This window comes from Salvelinus namaycush, chromosome 21, assembly GCF_016432855.1.
Source record: "Salvelinus namaycush isolate Seneca chromosome 21, SaNama_1.0, whole genome shotgun sequence".
In the NCBI taxonomy this organism is placed as follows: Eukaryota; Metazoa; Chordata; class Actinopteri; order Salmoniformes; family Salmonidae; genus Salvelinus; species Salvelinus namaycush.
The window spans coordinates 15,905,950-15,920,761 of record NC_052327.1 but is presented as its reverse complement, the minus strand read 5'-3'; the positions used below and the strand labels follow the sequence as shown (position 1 = coordinate 15,920,761).

Sequence of the window (14,812 nt, the reverse complement as noted above, 5' to 3'; positions counted from 1 at the left end):
TGAAGGTAGGCCTTGAAATACATCCACAGGTACACTTCCAATTGACTCAAATTATGTCAATTAGCCTATCAGAAGCTTCTGAAGCCATGATATCATTTTCCAAGCTGTTTAAAAAGGCACTGTCAATTTAGTGTATGTAAACTTCTGACCCACTGGAGTTGTGATACAGTGAATTATAAGTGAAATCATTTCTATGTAAACAAATGTTGGAAAAATTACTTGTGTGATGCACAAAGTAGATGTCCTAACCGACTTGCCAAAACTATAGTTTGTTAACAAGAAATGTGTGGAGTGGTGAAAAAACAAGATTTAATGACTCCAACCTAAGTGTATGTAAACTTCCGACTTCAACTGTATATACACACACAACTTGAGTAAACCGAGACATATGTTCACCAGAGTTTACATCAATTAAATTCAAAGTAAATTCAGGAAATTAAGTGAACATTTAGAATAGGGCGTGTCCTCTAAACTCTAACTTGTTGGGAATAAAACATTTACTAATCCTAACTGTAAGGCTCTCCCAGACTCAGATTAAGCCTATCCCCAGACTAGCAAGCATTCTCAATGGAGTAAATTTAATCCGAGTGCGGGAAATCAGCCCAATAGGTTTACAGTCCGATCTCTTGACCTCTTCACAGGGCAGTTGTAACATCTGATGGAGGTCATGACCTTTTGACTCTTCTTAGCAGTGGGTCGCTGCAGTGGTGTAGGAGGAGGATGCCTCCCTGTGGATGGTGCTGAAGGGCGACAGCTCCAGGTCGGTGGTGGTGCACTCGTGCTCGTTCTCCTCGCTGGTGGTGGCGGTGGTGGAAGATCTGGGCGGGCCACACTCGTCACAGCAGCAGCAGCAGCAGTCCAGGAAGGCCCGGCTGAAGGGCTGGCACAGGCAGAACAGCAGGACAGGTGTCACTGCCGACTTACAGAACAACAGCAGCTGGCTGACCAGATGGAGAATGTCCAGGGTCCGTCTGGGAATTCCCGCCGCCATGTAGACAGTGACGATGTTGCAGATGTTCTCTGGGATGATGCAGAAGCCATAGAGGATGGCCAAAGCCACAACTGTGCAGTTCATCTGGCTCTCCTGATGGATCTGTTTCTTGTTGCCGCGCACACAGGCCCGCTCGGCCTGCCGGATCTTACAGGCGGTCACCAGGGAGCTGCCGATGGTGAACAGCGTGGGCAGGCAGAAGTAGCAGCCAAAGTACCACCAGAGGCGAGCACCATCATAGGTCAGGCCCAGTACGTAGAGCGTGTCAGGGAGCTCGGTGGAGATACGAACCACGCATCGCTGGCAGGGCGTCACATCCGGAGTCTCGCCATCTTCAGTGACCAGCTGGCGGATCAGGAGCTCTGGCAGGGCCAATAGGAGAGCCCCGATCCAGATAACGGCCAGCTTGGCGGCCGTGGAGGCACAGTTCTCAATCATCTCATAGTACATCTGGACGTTGTTGGCAGCGCGGAAGCGGTCGATGCACAAGGCACACAGGGTAAAGGTGGTAACCCCTAGGGAGGCGACCTGGAAGGACAAAGAGAAGGGAGGAGAATGAAAGATACTATCCAGTTAATGTGTTATTACTGCACATTAACAATATAGTGAGAGTTATTTTGTTTTTGATTGAGAAACAAGTATAGAAAATGTATCCAAATGTATCCAGATACTTCTCCTTATTGTATAGCACCTTGGGAAGTCTGGATAAAATACCAAGGCCCCAGAGCCATGTTGCTCTCTGAAAAGACCAAAAGAATGTGTCCACTGTAAACCATCCATGTTTTAAATACCGCTTGGAACAATTTTCAAATGACAATGGTACAGCACAGAATACTAGACGTCAACAGGTTTAGAGAGAGGGAGAGACATCTTCCATAAAGAGGTCCTGTTTTGACAGCTCTCTTACTGGAGAACTCGAATGTCCACACTTGTTTTAATAAATGACAAACAGATTTTTCCGTCCTTCATCGCACACTAGATCCTCATTTCCTATACTGAGATGTTTGAAAGTAGCCATGAGTAATGTGTTATGAGTGATATTGTTTTAAAGAGTGGGGAGACTATAGTTGGATGCTAAAGGGGATACTTTAGACTTACATTTATTTTTAGAGCAACAGCTTATAATATCGATGACTTTGTAACGTGATAAAGAAGGAGCACAGCATATCGTGCTGTATGCAAGGGAGACCAATTGTAGTCCTCGATGGTTACAGTATGCCGTTCTCATTTCTTAGCCTAATCAACTTATGGACCTGGCAAGAGAGCCAGCTCATATTCATGATTAAATAACATGAAAACAAACTGCAGACCATGAGGCATGGAGATTAATATCTCAATGCAATATCTCTATCCCTACACCCAGATCTCCACTATGCTCCAATCTTTTGCTATCACAATACAGCCACAAAAATGTTGCAAATGTGATTGCTTTTTCACCCAAATCTTACACGCTAATACACGTAGAACTCAGAGACAGCAGATCTGCAGTTTACATTGAGTATTAAGTTCAGTGTTGTCTTCTAGACTGTGTAGTAGTGCTATGTTCTTTTGTTGCTAGGCTTGATCATTGTGACTGCCTCCTTATGGGCCTTGGCAGAGGAAGGTGTAAACACAGGAGCCAGTGCCTGAGCCAGAGAAGCCATGAGTACTGTCAGACGTACAGGGGCAGGCTTTGATCTGTTCGGTCCTTATGGCCTCAGAGAGAGAGAGTGATCTGTTGCACTTCACAAACAGCACCATTTGTATGTAGCCCTTTACACTCCTACCCGTATACGGGTTGAAAATGGAAGATTTGGGCATTGATAAGCGTTTCAATTGGAACGCAGTGGCTGTACAGCAACATGCTATAAATGATGTCAGAGCTCAGGCTCTGCAATTCACAGCGCTGTATGGGTTTTGACTGACAGCTGTTCTTAACTTGAGCACCCCTACGCGACAAAAAGTTGACCCCATCCCTCCCTCTAATTGGTCAACTTTTGCAAGAAAAAAAATGGTTGTCTGGGTGAGGGAAATGCTGTAAATTAAGAGGAATCTATGTATTTGAAATCTGAGACGTTGAGGATTATAATAAACACCGCTTTGATGTCATACAAGCAAGCCAGACACCCTAAATTCAAATGTGCACTTCACATTTCCATGTCATAAAACTCATGTCATATCATGTCATGTCACGTCAATGTTTATGATCACTATGTTAAATGTACAGTTACAAGATGACATGGCGTCATACCCTGGATTGTCCTGAACAAAATTAGCCTTTGTTTGAATCAGGAGAATAGAATTATGGTAAGATTTGCCAAATGGAGGGTGGGGGAGAGCTTTGTATGCATCTCTGTGTGTTGAGTAAAGGTGGTCTAGAGTTTTTTTTCTCTGGTTGCACATGTGACATGTTGGTAAAAATGTGGTAAAACCGATTTAAGTTTGCCCGCATTAAAGTCCCCGGCCACTAGGAGCGCCGCTTCTGGGTGAGCATTTTCTTGTTTGCTTATGGCCTTATAGAGTTGGTTGAGTATGGTCTTAGTGCCAGCATCGCTCTGTGGTGGTAAATAGACGGCTACGAATAATATAGATCAGAACTCTCTTGGTAGACAATGTGGTCTACAGTTTATCATAAGGTACTCTACCTCAGGCAAGCAATACCTCGAGACTTCTTTAATATTAGACATCGCGCACCAGCTGTTAGTGGCGGGCAGGCCTTGTGTAACTAACCTCTGTCACCTTTGTGTCCATAATGACACATTTTCATGTGACAGAGTACTTCAGTTGCCACAGGAACCATTAGAATTAATGTCCCCACTGTTTCTGTAATTACGCTCCATTAACTGCTTGATTACCGAGTCACTTAACATAACGAGGATGCCGCTGCCACTATGCATTTAATGTTCTTACCATAGAGGTAGGCGACTCAAAGAGACTTAAAGTGCTAGGTCTGGGACTGTGGTTTTAAATTGCCTACAGGGCGGCAGGTAGCCTAGTATTTAAGACCATTGGGCCAGTAACTGAAAGGTTGCTGGTTTGAATCCCCGAGCCGACTAGGTGAAAAATCTGTCTGTGCCCTTTGGTAAGGCTCTCAATTGCTCTGCATTATGTCAAATGTAAATGTTGTACTTACAAACCTTGTCACTAAGCAGCTTACAGACATATTTGGATTGTCTGGGTCTTTGTGTGGTGGTTTATCTGTCTTGTTGCCATTATGTACAATATGTACGCCCGGACAGATGAATTTAGCCACCCGTAGAAGCTTTATCATCTAGATAATTTCCTCTTCTAAAAGGAGTGTGCTTCCTTCTCCGGGTAAATAATTAACACATTTCCCATGAAAGGCACTCAGGACCCGCAGTATGACAGTGAACCCCTGCAAGATTCATCCATCTTACATGAAGTACATTTCTGTGACTGTCAGAAAAGACAGACTGGTAAAAGGCAGGAGATTAAGTCAAAGAGGTCTGTGGAAGAGGAGAGGATTGGACTTTATAAAATAGAGACAGGTACACCCAGCCCTAGGGTTTTGCACTTGTGGAGATGTGAAAGGATTGGATAGGTGTAAACAGTAGGGAAAATTGCACCTAGCCTATCAAGGACAAGGTGGGTTCGTCAATGTGTTGATTATACTCATCCAATCTCTTCACATCTGCGTTTATTCCAATCAAAGCTACTTTCACCAAGAAAGTGCATAGTTGTTGAGGTGCATAGTTTTAACGCTGTGACCTTAATCACAGTTTATTTTGCAAACTGTATAAGGTGTTCCAAGTTCTTGGAATGCATAAGATCTAGGGCAGGCATCATCAACTAGATTCAGCCATGGGCTGATTTTTTTCTTGAGCGTTTGGTCGAGGGGCCAGAACATAATTATAAATAATTTATAGACTGCAAATTGACCGCAAGAAGCCCAAACATATATAATGTTTGAATAAAACATAATAATTTTAAACCTTGTATACCACATTTGTATACCATCTCTATATGTGTGAGATTACTTGGGAACATATTTCTTAAATCAAAATCACTTGGAGCTGATTTCCTGGTGTTTTTACAGACTTTAATGTCCCAATTTTTTTTCTTCTTAAAAAACGTTTTGCTCAGAAAGATTGGGGGGTAGGGGGGGTAGTAACAAGTGTGCTAATACTAATACAGAGCCTTTAGTTGCCTATGCTATGGCCACAATATATATACTTTACTGTGTGTTTAGAATTGTGTAACTCTGTAAAACATGTTATTTTAGAGGCTCTGCACAATGTCTATGTGATCCCTCAAAACCTAATTTGACCATTGTATATTTTACAATAGATGGCTGACAAAAGAGCTGCCTTACTGCTGAAATAGACATGGTAAACTGATGCAATATTAGGTGTGGGTCTGTGCAGTAATTACTGAGGCCCACTGTCTCATTGTTTAGACTAGAGAGAAAGTAGGACTGTAACTATCTCTGACCATAGATTGCCTTAGGGGCATTTACTTCTGTATCTAGCCAGTGACAGGTCACCTAAGAGTTTGAAACAACATGTTGAGGTGACATTGGAGAACAAGTAATCTAAACCTGGTACACTGCACACTAACCTGGTCTCAGAGCATTTTGTATTGTTCTGTACGTACACCTGTGACACTCCATTTGGTGTGATATGTTACGTATGGTATGTATTAATCTGTGGATGTCCATCATCCATTTTCATGATATGTTACGAATTTGCAAAATGTACAATATGTTAAGAATTTACAAAACATATGATATGCTAAGAATTCTAATTTGTTGTGGCTAATGTTAGCTAGCTGGCTAACGTTAGCTAGGCTAGGGGTTAGGGTTAAGAGTTAGGTTTAGCAAAACAAAAATGTAGTCATTTAGCAGACACTCTAATGCAGAGCGACTTACATGAGCAATTAGGGTTAAGTGCCTTGCTCAAGGGCACTTTGCAGGTGATTCACCTAGTCGGTTCAGGGATTCAAACCAGCAACCTTACGGTTACTGCCCCAACGCTCTTAACCGCTAGGCTACCTGTGTTAAGTGTTAAGGTTAGGGGAAGGGTTAGCTTACATTCTAGTTGCAAAGTAGCTAAACATTTGTAAGTGGTTAAAAGTTTCTTATTAGCTAAAATGCTAAAGTTTTCCCATGATAAGATTCGAACATGCAACCTTTGGGTTGCTAGACATTCGCGTTATATGCCCGACCAACCACCCTCCTTTATTTTTTGCCTTAAGTAACCTTCTGTTTTATGTAACCATACCAAACATAACACATCATACTAAATTCAGTGGCCCAGATTTACCCTTACTATGCAACGTCTAGTTTATGAGACCAGGCTGTGCACATAATTGAGCACAGATCATTGCATATCATATGAAGTACCTACAATGCAGAATAGAATGTAGATATGACAAGTGACAAGGAAGAGAGTTATTGACAGCAGACTTTGAACAGGGACCCCACTTCAACACCCAATCATAACACTCACTCAAGTAACACAATAGCTAGTGGGAATTACCTCAATATAGGGGATGATTTTACAGGAGAACTCCCCCAACAACCAGTTCTTGGTTAGTTCATGGAATATCACCAGCGGCAGGCAGAAAAAGATGACAACAAAATCCCAAAGTGCGAGATTGGCAAGAAGAGAATTTGAAATACTTCTCATGTAGTAGTTGTGGCACACAATGCACATGATTGCCATATTCCCAATTATTCCAACAGTGAAAATGATGACTGAAATGATCATGATGGCATATGATTCTGCTGTTATGGGGTAAAAGTTAGTTTTTATTACATATTTTCTCTTTGTTTGAGGATTGAGAGGAATCGGTGTGGTATAGTCCTGGGGGTCTGGCACAGTGAACTGTTCATAATCACTGGCATCAAATGGCAAGTCTGTTGACTGGCTCTGTGCCATAGGTTTAGGCAGCGGTTTCCACATGGCCAACAGTACATCCAAAGACGCATCTGACAGCATGGTTGGCTCACTTATTTTGTTATCTTTTTTACTGCCATCCTTCACATTTCTTCTCCGAAGGCTTACAGTCCCTCTTTTGTGTCTGCTGATCCGTTTGTGCTCGTTACGGTGGTGTCCTCCTCGCGTGTGTCTCATGGAGGGGTTTAAATGACCATATACAAAATCCAGCGTTTCCATGGTTGCATGCTTCTCGGTGTCCAACTTTTCCACCTTGAGGCTCTCTGACTTTCCATCCTTGAGTAACGTAACATAATCGGTTCCATTTGATGAATGGCTTTTGCGCACTATTGCTCTTTCATTCATAACTCTTTTCATATTAACAGTCCCATTCATGTTATCCACCCATGTCCTAACCACATCCCAAGACGATGCACTTGAGGTATGCACCCTTTTACTGTCCATTTCTTTGACAACTCTGCCATACGCCGAGTACCAGCTCTGCCTACTATTGGTTTTGTTTACGTTCCCGTTAGTGACGGCATCATGTCTAGGAGTAACATTTGTCTTTGTCTTCTCCCGGTGTATGTGAGTGAAAACAACCTCGCTACAAAGTGAAAAGCACAGTAATCTCAATAGTAGTACTAGCATTGTGTATCCTAAAACACGCGACAATAGGGGCTTGTATTCCAAATTGATGTATCCATTGATGTTTAGGCTACCAAATCGGAGACGACAGAACCAACGCCAAACCTCAATTCGCAAGTTTCAGACATTGTTATTTGACAGCGTCATTCAATAGTTGTCAAACCCTCATCCAATTAGATAAAGGGCACTAGGCAATTGTCAGGTGCTTCTCAGAATTCAACGTGGTCTCAGAGTATTTCGTATTATTGCAGAATTGCGCCAAAGGGAAGTTCAGCAACGTTTCTTTCCTAACCCTGTGAAGGAAGTATCCTTGAATCTCGGCACTGCCTCTCTGAAGATTGTATAGATTGTAAAAGATTTAAGTGGCCACAACATCGCATTTCCAAATCCAAATCATACCCGTCTGAAGTCTGCAGTTTTCTGGTGAGGTAGCATGTCCGAATAGCACCCTGGGCAGTTACTGGTATCCTCAGGTCCGAGGCGCCGAGTCCGAGATGAAGTGCGTTATTGTCGGGGACGTGCCAAGCTCATTCTGGAGCTGCACCACGCTTGTGATATGAACATCGCGGAGAGAAAAGAGAAGAGAAGGGCTCCCCTGGAGGCCTCCCAGATCTGTCACATTACTAAATCAGTCAGCATCACCACCTCAGACAAGTACAAACATATAATACATTTTTCTTTTTTTGAAGGAGGTTGATCTCCGTTGCTAACCTGAGAGGACTCACAAATGAAAATAATTTGCCAATGACATGATGTCATGTTATATCACTGTACACATCAAGGGATAGGGCCCTGGAGATGACAGGCCTCAGAATCCTTGAGTTCAAAAGGCATTTCACGGTTGCGCGTATTGGGGCGCTCGGTTAATGAATGCACTCATTGTCTTTTTTTTTTGGAACTGAACAGGTGCCCCTGGTATCAGCGATTTAAAAAATACCAGCGTACTATTCGACACTTCTATATTCATGTGGATGATACCATGATTGTGGATAATTATGAATTAATCATATATAATGATGAATGAGAAAGTTACAGAGGCATAAATAGCATACCCCCAAAAATGCTAGCCCCGCCTCTTATTGGTATTGGTGAGAGGTATGGTTAGCATGTTTTGGGGGTATGATCTTTGTGGCTCTGTAACTTCTCTCTCATCATTATTTACAATGAATGCAGGATTATTCGTAATCATGGAAGCATCCACATGAATCTAGATTTGTTCAGAAACATATTCTATTTTTATTTACAATAAAAGTGACTCCAAAATGACACAATGCATTATTTACCATTGATTTCTATTGGGCACAAAATAATCTGACACACAACCAAAACAAACTGCAAATGCATCAACAAGTTTGTCGAGTCACAAGCTTGATGTAGTCATTGCTTGCTAGGAATATGGGACCAAATACTAAACCTTTGACTACTTTAATACAAATACTTTTGGTTCCCTAAAATGGGGGAACTATGTACAAAAAGTGCTGTAAAAGGGTAGGGGGGTGGATCAGAAAACCAGTCAGTATCTGGTGTGACCACCATTTGCCTCATGCAGTGCGGCACATATCCTTCGCATAGAGTTGATCAGGCTGTTGATTGTGGCCTGTGGAATGTTGTCCCACTCCTCTTCAACGGCTGTGCGAAGTTTCTGGATATTGTCAGGAACTGGAATACGCTGTTGTACACGCCGTTCCAGAGCATACCAAACATGCTCAATGGGTGACATGTCTGGTAAGTATGCAGGCCATGGAAAAACTGGGACAATTTCAGCTTCCAGGAATTGTGTACAGATCCTTGCGACATGGGGTCGTGCATTATTTTGCTGAAGCATGAGGTGATAGCAGTGGATAATGTCACGACAATGGACAGGATCTCTTCACTGTATCTCTCTGCATTCAAATTCCCATCGATAAAATGCAATTGTGTTCGTTGTCTGTAGCTTCTGCCGGCCTATACTGACCACACACGACGCTATACACGTGGTCTGCGGTGTGAGGCCGGTTGGACGTACTGCCAAATTCTCTAAAACAATGTTGGAGGCAGCTTATGGTGGAGCAATTAATATTAAAATATCTTGCAACAGTTTTGGTGGTGGACATTCCTGCAGTCAGCATGCCAATTGCTGGCTCCCTGAAAACTTAAGATATCTGGGGAATTGTGTTGTGTGACAAAACTGCACATTTTAGTGTGGCCTTTTATTGTCCCCAGCACAAGGTGCACCTGTGTAATGATCATACTGTTTAATCAGCTTCCTGATATGCCACACATGTCTGGTGGATGGATTATCTTGGCAAAGGACAAATGCTCACTAACAGGGATGTAAACAAATTTGTGCACAACATTTGAGAGAAATAAGCTTTTTCTGCATATGGAACATTTCTGGGATCTTTTATTTCAGCTCATGAAACATGGGACCAACAATTTACATGTTGTTTTTATATTTTTGTTCTGTGTATATACAGTTCCTTCAGAAAGTATTCACACCCCTTGACTTATTTCACATTTTGTTGTAATACAGTGTCACGTCCTGACCATAGTTCTTGTGTGTTTTGCTTGTTTAGTGTTGGTCAGGACGTGAGCTGGGTGGGCATTCTATGTTGTGTGTCTAGTTTGTCTGTTTCTGTGTTCAGCCTGATATGGTTCTCAATCAGAGGCAGCTGTCAACCGTTGTCCCTGATTGAGAATCATATATAGGTGGCTTGTTTTGTGTTGGGGATTGTGGGTGGTTGTCTTCTGTCTTTGTGTTCTGCACCAGATAGGACTGTTTCGGTTTTCACATTTGTTATTTTGTAGTTTGTATAGTGTTCACGTTATTGTCTCTTCTTTATTAAATCATGTTGAACACTAGCCGCGCTGCATTTTGGTCCTCTCCTTCATCCCAGGAAGAAAGCCGTTACAGAACCACCCACCAAACTCGGACCAAGCAGCGTGGCAACGGGCAGCAGCGACAGCAGCGACAGCAGCGGCAGCAGGAGCAGAGAAAGGAGGAATGGACATGGGAAGATGTTTTGGACGGCAAGGGAGGGGAGGAGATCCTGGCTGGAAAGGATCGCCTCCCATGGGAACAGCTGGAGGCAGCTAGGAGAGCAGAGGCAACCGGAGAGAGGAACCGGCATTATGAAGGTACGCGGCTAGCACGGAAACCCGAGAAGAAATCCCAAAAATTTCTTGGGGGGGGGGGGGGGGGGGGGCTAAAGGGTAGTGTGGCGAAGTCAGGTAGGAGGTAGGAGACCTGCGTTTTGAGAGTCCAGTGTGCCCTGTTCCTGCTCCCCGCACTAGCCTTGAGGTGCGTGTCTCCAGTCCGGTACCACCAGTTCCGGCACCACGCACCAGGCCTACTGTGCGCCTCAGCAGGTCAGAGTCGGCCGTCTGCCCAGCGCCGTCTGAGCTGCCTGCCTGCCCAGCGCCATCTGAGCCATCCGTCTGCCCAGCGCCATCTGAGCCATCCGAGCCATCCGTCTGCCCAGCGCCATCTGAGCCATACGTGTGCACAGCGCCATCTGAGCCATCTGTCTGCCCAGCGCCATCTGAGCCATCCGTCTGCCCCGAGCCGTTAGAGCCGCCTGTCTGCCCCGAGCCGTTAGAGCCGCCTGTCTGTCCCGAGCCGTTAGAGCCGCCCGTCTGTCCCGAGCCGCCAGAGCCGCCAGAGCCGCCAGCCAGTCAGGAGCCGCCAGAGCCGCCAGCCAGTCAGGAGCCGCCAGAGCCGCCAGCCAGTCAGGAGCCGCCAGATCCGCCAGCCAGTCAGGAGCCGCCAGAGCCGCCAGCCAGTCAGGAGCTGCCCTCCAGTCATGAGCTGCCTTCCAGTCATGAGCTGCCCTCCAGTCATGAGCTGCCCTCCAGTCATGAGCTGCCCTCCAGTCATGAGCTGCCCTCCAGTCATGAGCTGCCCTCCAGTCATGAGCTGCCTCTCTGTCCGAAGCTGCCCTTCAGTCCGGAGCTGCCCTTCAGTCCGGAGCTACCTCTCTGTCCTGAGCTACCTCTCTGTCCTGAGCTACCTCTCTGTCCTGAGCTACCTCTCTGTCCTGAGCTACCTCTTTGTCCTGAGCTACCTCTCTATCCTGAGCTGTCTCCTCTATCTAGGGGGGACCTTTGTGAAGGTTCCTAGACCAGGGTCGGGGGTGAGGGTCGCCACTCAAAGGACGCTAAGGAGGGGGACAAAGACAATGGTGGAGTGGTGTCCTCGTCCTGCGCCGGAGCCGCCACCGCGGACAGATGCCCACCCAGACCCTCCCCTTGAGATTTAGGGGTGCGTTCGGAGTCCGCACCTCAGGAGGGGGGTACTGTCACGTCCTGACCATAGTTCTTGTGTGTTTGCTTGTTTAGTGTTGGTCAGGACGTGAGCTGGGTGGGCATTCTATGTTGTGTGTCTAGTTTGTCTGTTTCTGTGTTCAGCCTGATATGGTTCTCAATCAGAGGCAGCTGTCAATCGTTGTCCCTGATTGAGAATCATATATAGGTGGCTTGTTTTGTGTTGGGGATTGTGGGTGGTTGTCTTCTGTCTTTATGTTCTGCACCAGATAGGACTGTTTCGGTTTTCACATTTGTTATTTTGTAGTTTGTATAGTGTTCACGTTATTGTCTCTTTATTAAATCATGTTGAACACTAGCCGCGCTGCATTTTGGTCCTCTCCTTCATCCCAGGAAGAAAGCCGTTACATACAGACAGAATTCAAAATGTATTAAATTGTTATTTTTTCCGCACAGATCTACACAAAATACGCCATAATGACAGAGTGGTTTTGGAAAATTTAACACATTTATTGATAATTAATTACAGAAATATCTCATTTACATAAGTATTCACACCCCTGAGTCAATACTTTGTAGAAGCACCTTTGGCAGTGAATACAACTGTGAGTAAATCTAGGTAAGAGCTTTCCACACCTGGATTGTGCAACATTTGCCCATTATTCTATAAAAAAATATTCAAGCTGTCAAATTGGTTGTTGATCATTGACAGATAAACACTTTCAGGTCTTGCCATAGATTTTCAAGTAGATTTAAGTCAAAACTGTAACTCAGCAACTCAGGAACATTAACTGACTTCTAGGTAAGTAACTCCAGTGTGGATTTGTCCTTGTGTTTTAGGGTATTGTCCTGCTGAAAAGTAAATTCATCTCCCAATGTCTGGTGGAGAGCAGACTGAACCAGGTTTTCCTCTAGGATTTTGCCTGTGCTTAGGTAAATTCCATTAATTTTATCCTGAAAAACTCCCCAGTCCTTAAAACTTCTTATGGCTTGGGTGCGCTATTTTCACGTCCGGATGAAAAGTGTGCCCAAAGTAAACTGCCTGCTACTCAGGCCCAGAAGCTTGGATATGCATATAATTGGTAGATTTTGATAGAAAACACTCTACAGTTTCTGAAACTGTTTGAATAAAGTATGTGAGTATAACAGAACTGATTTGGTAGGCGAAACCCCGAGCACAATCCATCAAGGGAATTTTTATTTGAGGTCAATCTGTTTTCCATTGGTTTCTATGGCAAGGCCGTTTTAATAGAAATATCCTTGCAGTTCCTATAGCTTCCACTAGATTTCAACAGTCTTTAGAAATTGGTTGATGTTTTTCTTTAGAGAAATTAAGAAGTAGCCCTGTTATTTTCCTGTGTCACTCCAGGTGCGCTCTAATGATTTGGTGCACGCGACCTAGAACATGCTTTCTTTGTTTTCATCCGGTATTGAACGCTGTTTATCCCGTTTTAAATTGTATCGATTATTTACGTAAAAAAATACCTAAAGTTGTATTACGAAAGTTGTTTGAAATGTTTGGACAAAGATCACAGGTAATTTATGAGAGATTTTGTAGTCATGTAGCGTGAGTTGGAACCTGTGTTTTTCTGGATCAAATGTGTCAAATAAATTGACATTTTGGATATATAACGACGGAATAAATCGAACAAAAGGACCATTTGTGATGTTTATGGGACATATTGGAGTGCCAACAGAAAAAGCTCGTCAAAGGTAAGGCATGAATTTTATCTTTATTTCTGAGTTTTGTTAGTTTAGTTTAGTTAGTTTCTTTCTGCTTCTGGTCAATTAACATTTTTATATTTTTTTCAGAATATATTGGATTTTGTATCTGTTTTAATGACATTAAAAGGCGGCTGGCGGGTTGAATTATGATTGTCTGTCTTTGTTTGATGGGGTCCTGTCCTCAGATAATAGCACGGTTTGCTTTCGCCGTAAAGCATTTTTGAAATCTGACACTGTGGCTGGATTCACAAGTGTAGCTTTTATTTGGTGTATTGCATGTGTGATTTCATGAAAGTTAAATTTTTTATAGTAATTTAATTTGAATTTGGCGCTCTGCCATTTCACCGGATGTTGTCAAATCGATCCCGCTAAAGGGATTTGATCCATTTAAGGATTCCAACCATACCAATAATATGATGTAGCCACCACTATGCTTGAAAATATGGAGAGTGGTACTCAGTAATGTGTTGTATTGGATTTGCCCCAAACATAACACTTTGTATTCAGGACAATTTTTTTTTTTGCAATATTACATTTTGCAAACTGGATGCATGTTTTGGAATATTCGTTATTCTGTACAGAATTCCTTCTTCTAACAGTCAATTAGGTTAGCATTGTGGAGTACCTACAACGTTGTTGATCCATCCTCAGTTTTCTCCTATCACAGCCATATATATACTGTACATACGTACATTGAGTATAAAAAACATTAAGGACACTGTACAACACTGTACATGTCACACCGTGATCTGTTTAACCTGTCTTTGTGCTTGTCTCCACCCCCCTCCAGGTGTCGCCCATCTTCCCCACTTATCACCTGGGTATTTATACCTGTGTTTTCTGTCTGCCTGTGCCAGTTTGTCTTGTTTGTTCCAAGTCTACCAGCATTTTGTGTCTCAGCTCCAGGTTTTTCCAGTCTCTCTTTTCTCGCCCTCCTGGTTTTGACCCCTGCCAATCCTGACTCCGAGCCCGCCTGCCTGACCACTCTGCCTGACCCTAAGCCTGCCTGCCGTCCTGTACCTTTGCCCCACTTCTCTGGATTATCGACCCCTGCCTGCCTTGACCTGTCGTTTGACTGCCCTGTTGTTACAATAAACATTGCTACTTCTACACAGTCTGCACATGGGTCTTACCGGATAGTACAATTCAATGCTATCTCTTCAGACAACAACATTTTCCCTCATAACACCTTCCTAATATTGAGTTACACCCCCTTTAGCCCTCAGAACAGCCTTCATTCGTCGGGGTATGGACTCTACAAGGTGTTGAAAGTGTTCCACAGGGATGCTGGACCATATTGGTTCCAATGCTTCCCATAGTTGTTTCAAGT

The 14,812-nt window shown here is 43.7% G+C and overlaps 1 protein-coding gene across 1 annotated transcript; it reads right to left on the bottom strand.

The window, feature by feature from the left end:
• Positions 1 to 685: 685 nt before the first annotated feature.
• On the bottom strand, positions 686 to 6,930 carry LOC120066578 (prosaposin receptor GPR37-like). The gene is made up of 2 exons (XM_039018004.1): positions 6,469 to 6,930; positions 686 to 1,519 (listed from the first exon to the last, which is right to left on the bottom strand). Exons 1-2 carry the CDS (start codon positions 6,928 to 6,930, stop codon positions 686 to 688), a joined length of 1,296 nt encoding a protein of 431 aa, XP_038873932.1.
• Positions 6,931 to 14,812: the final 7,882 nt, after the last annotated feature.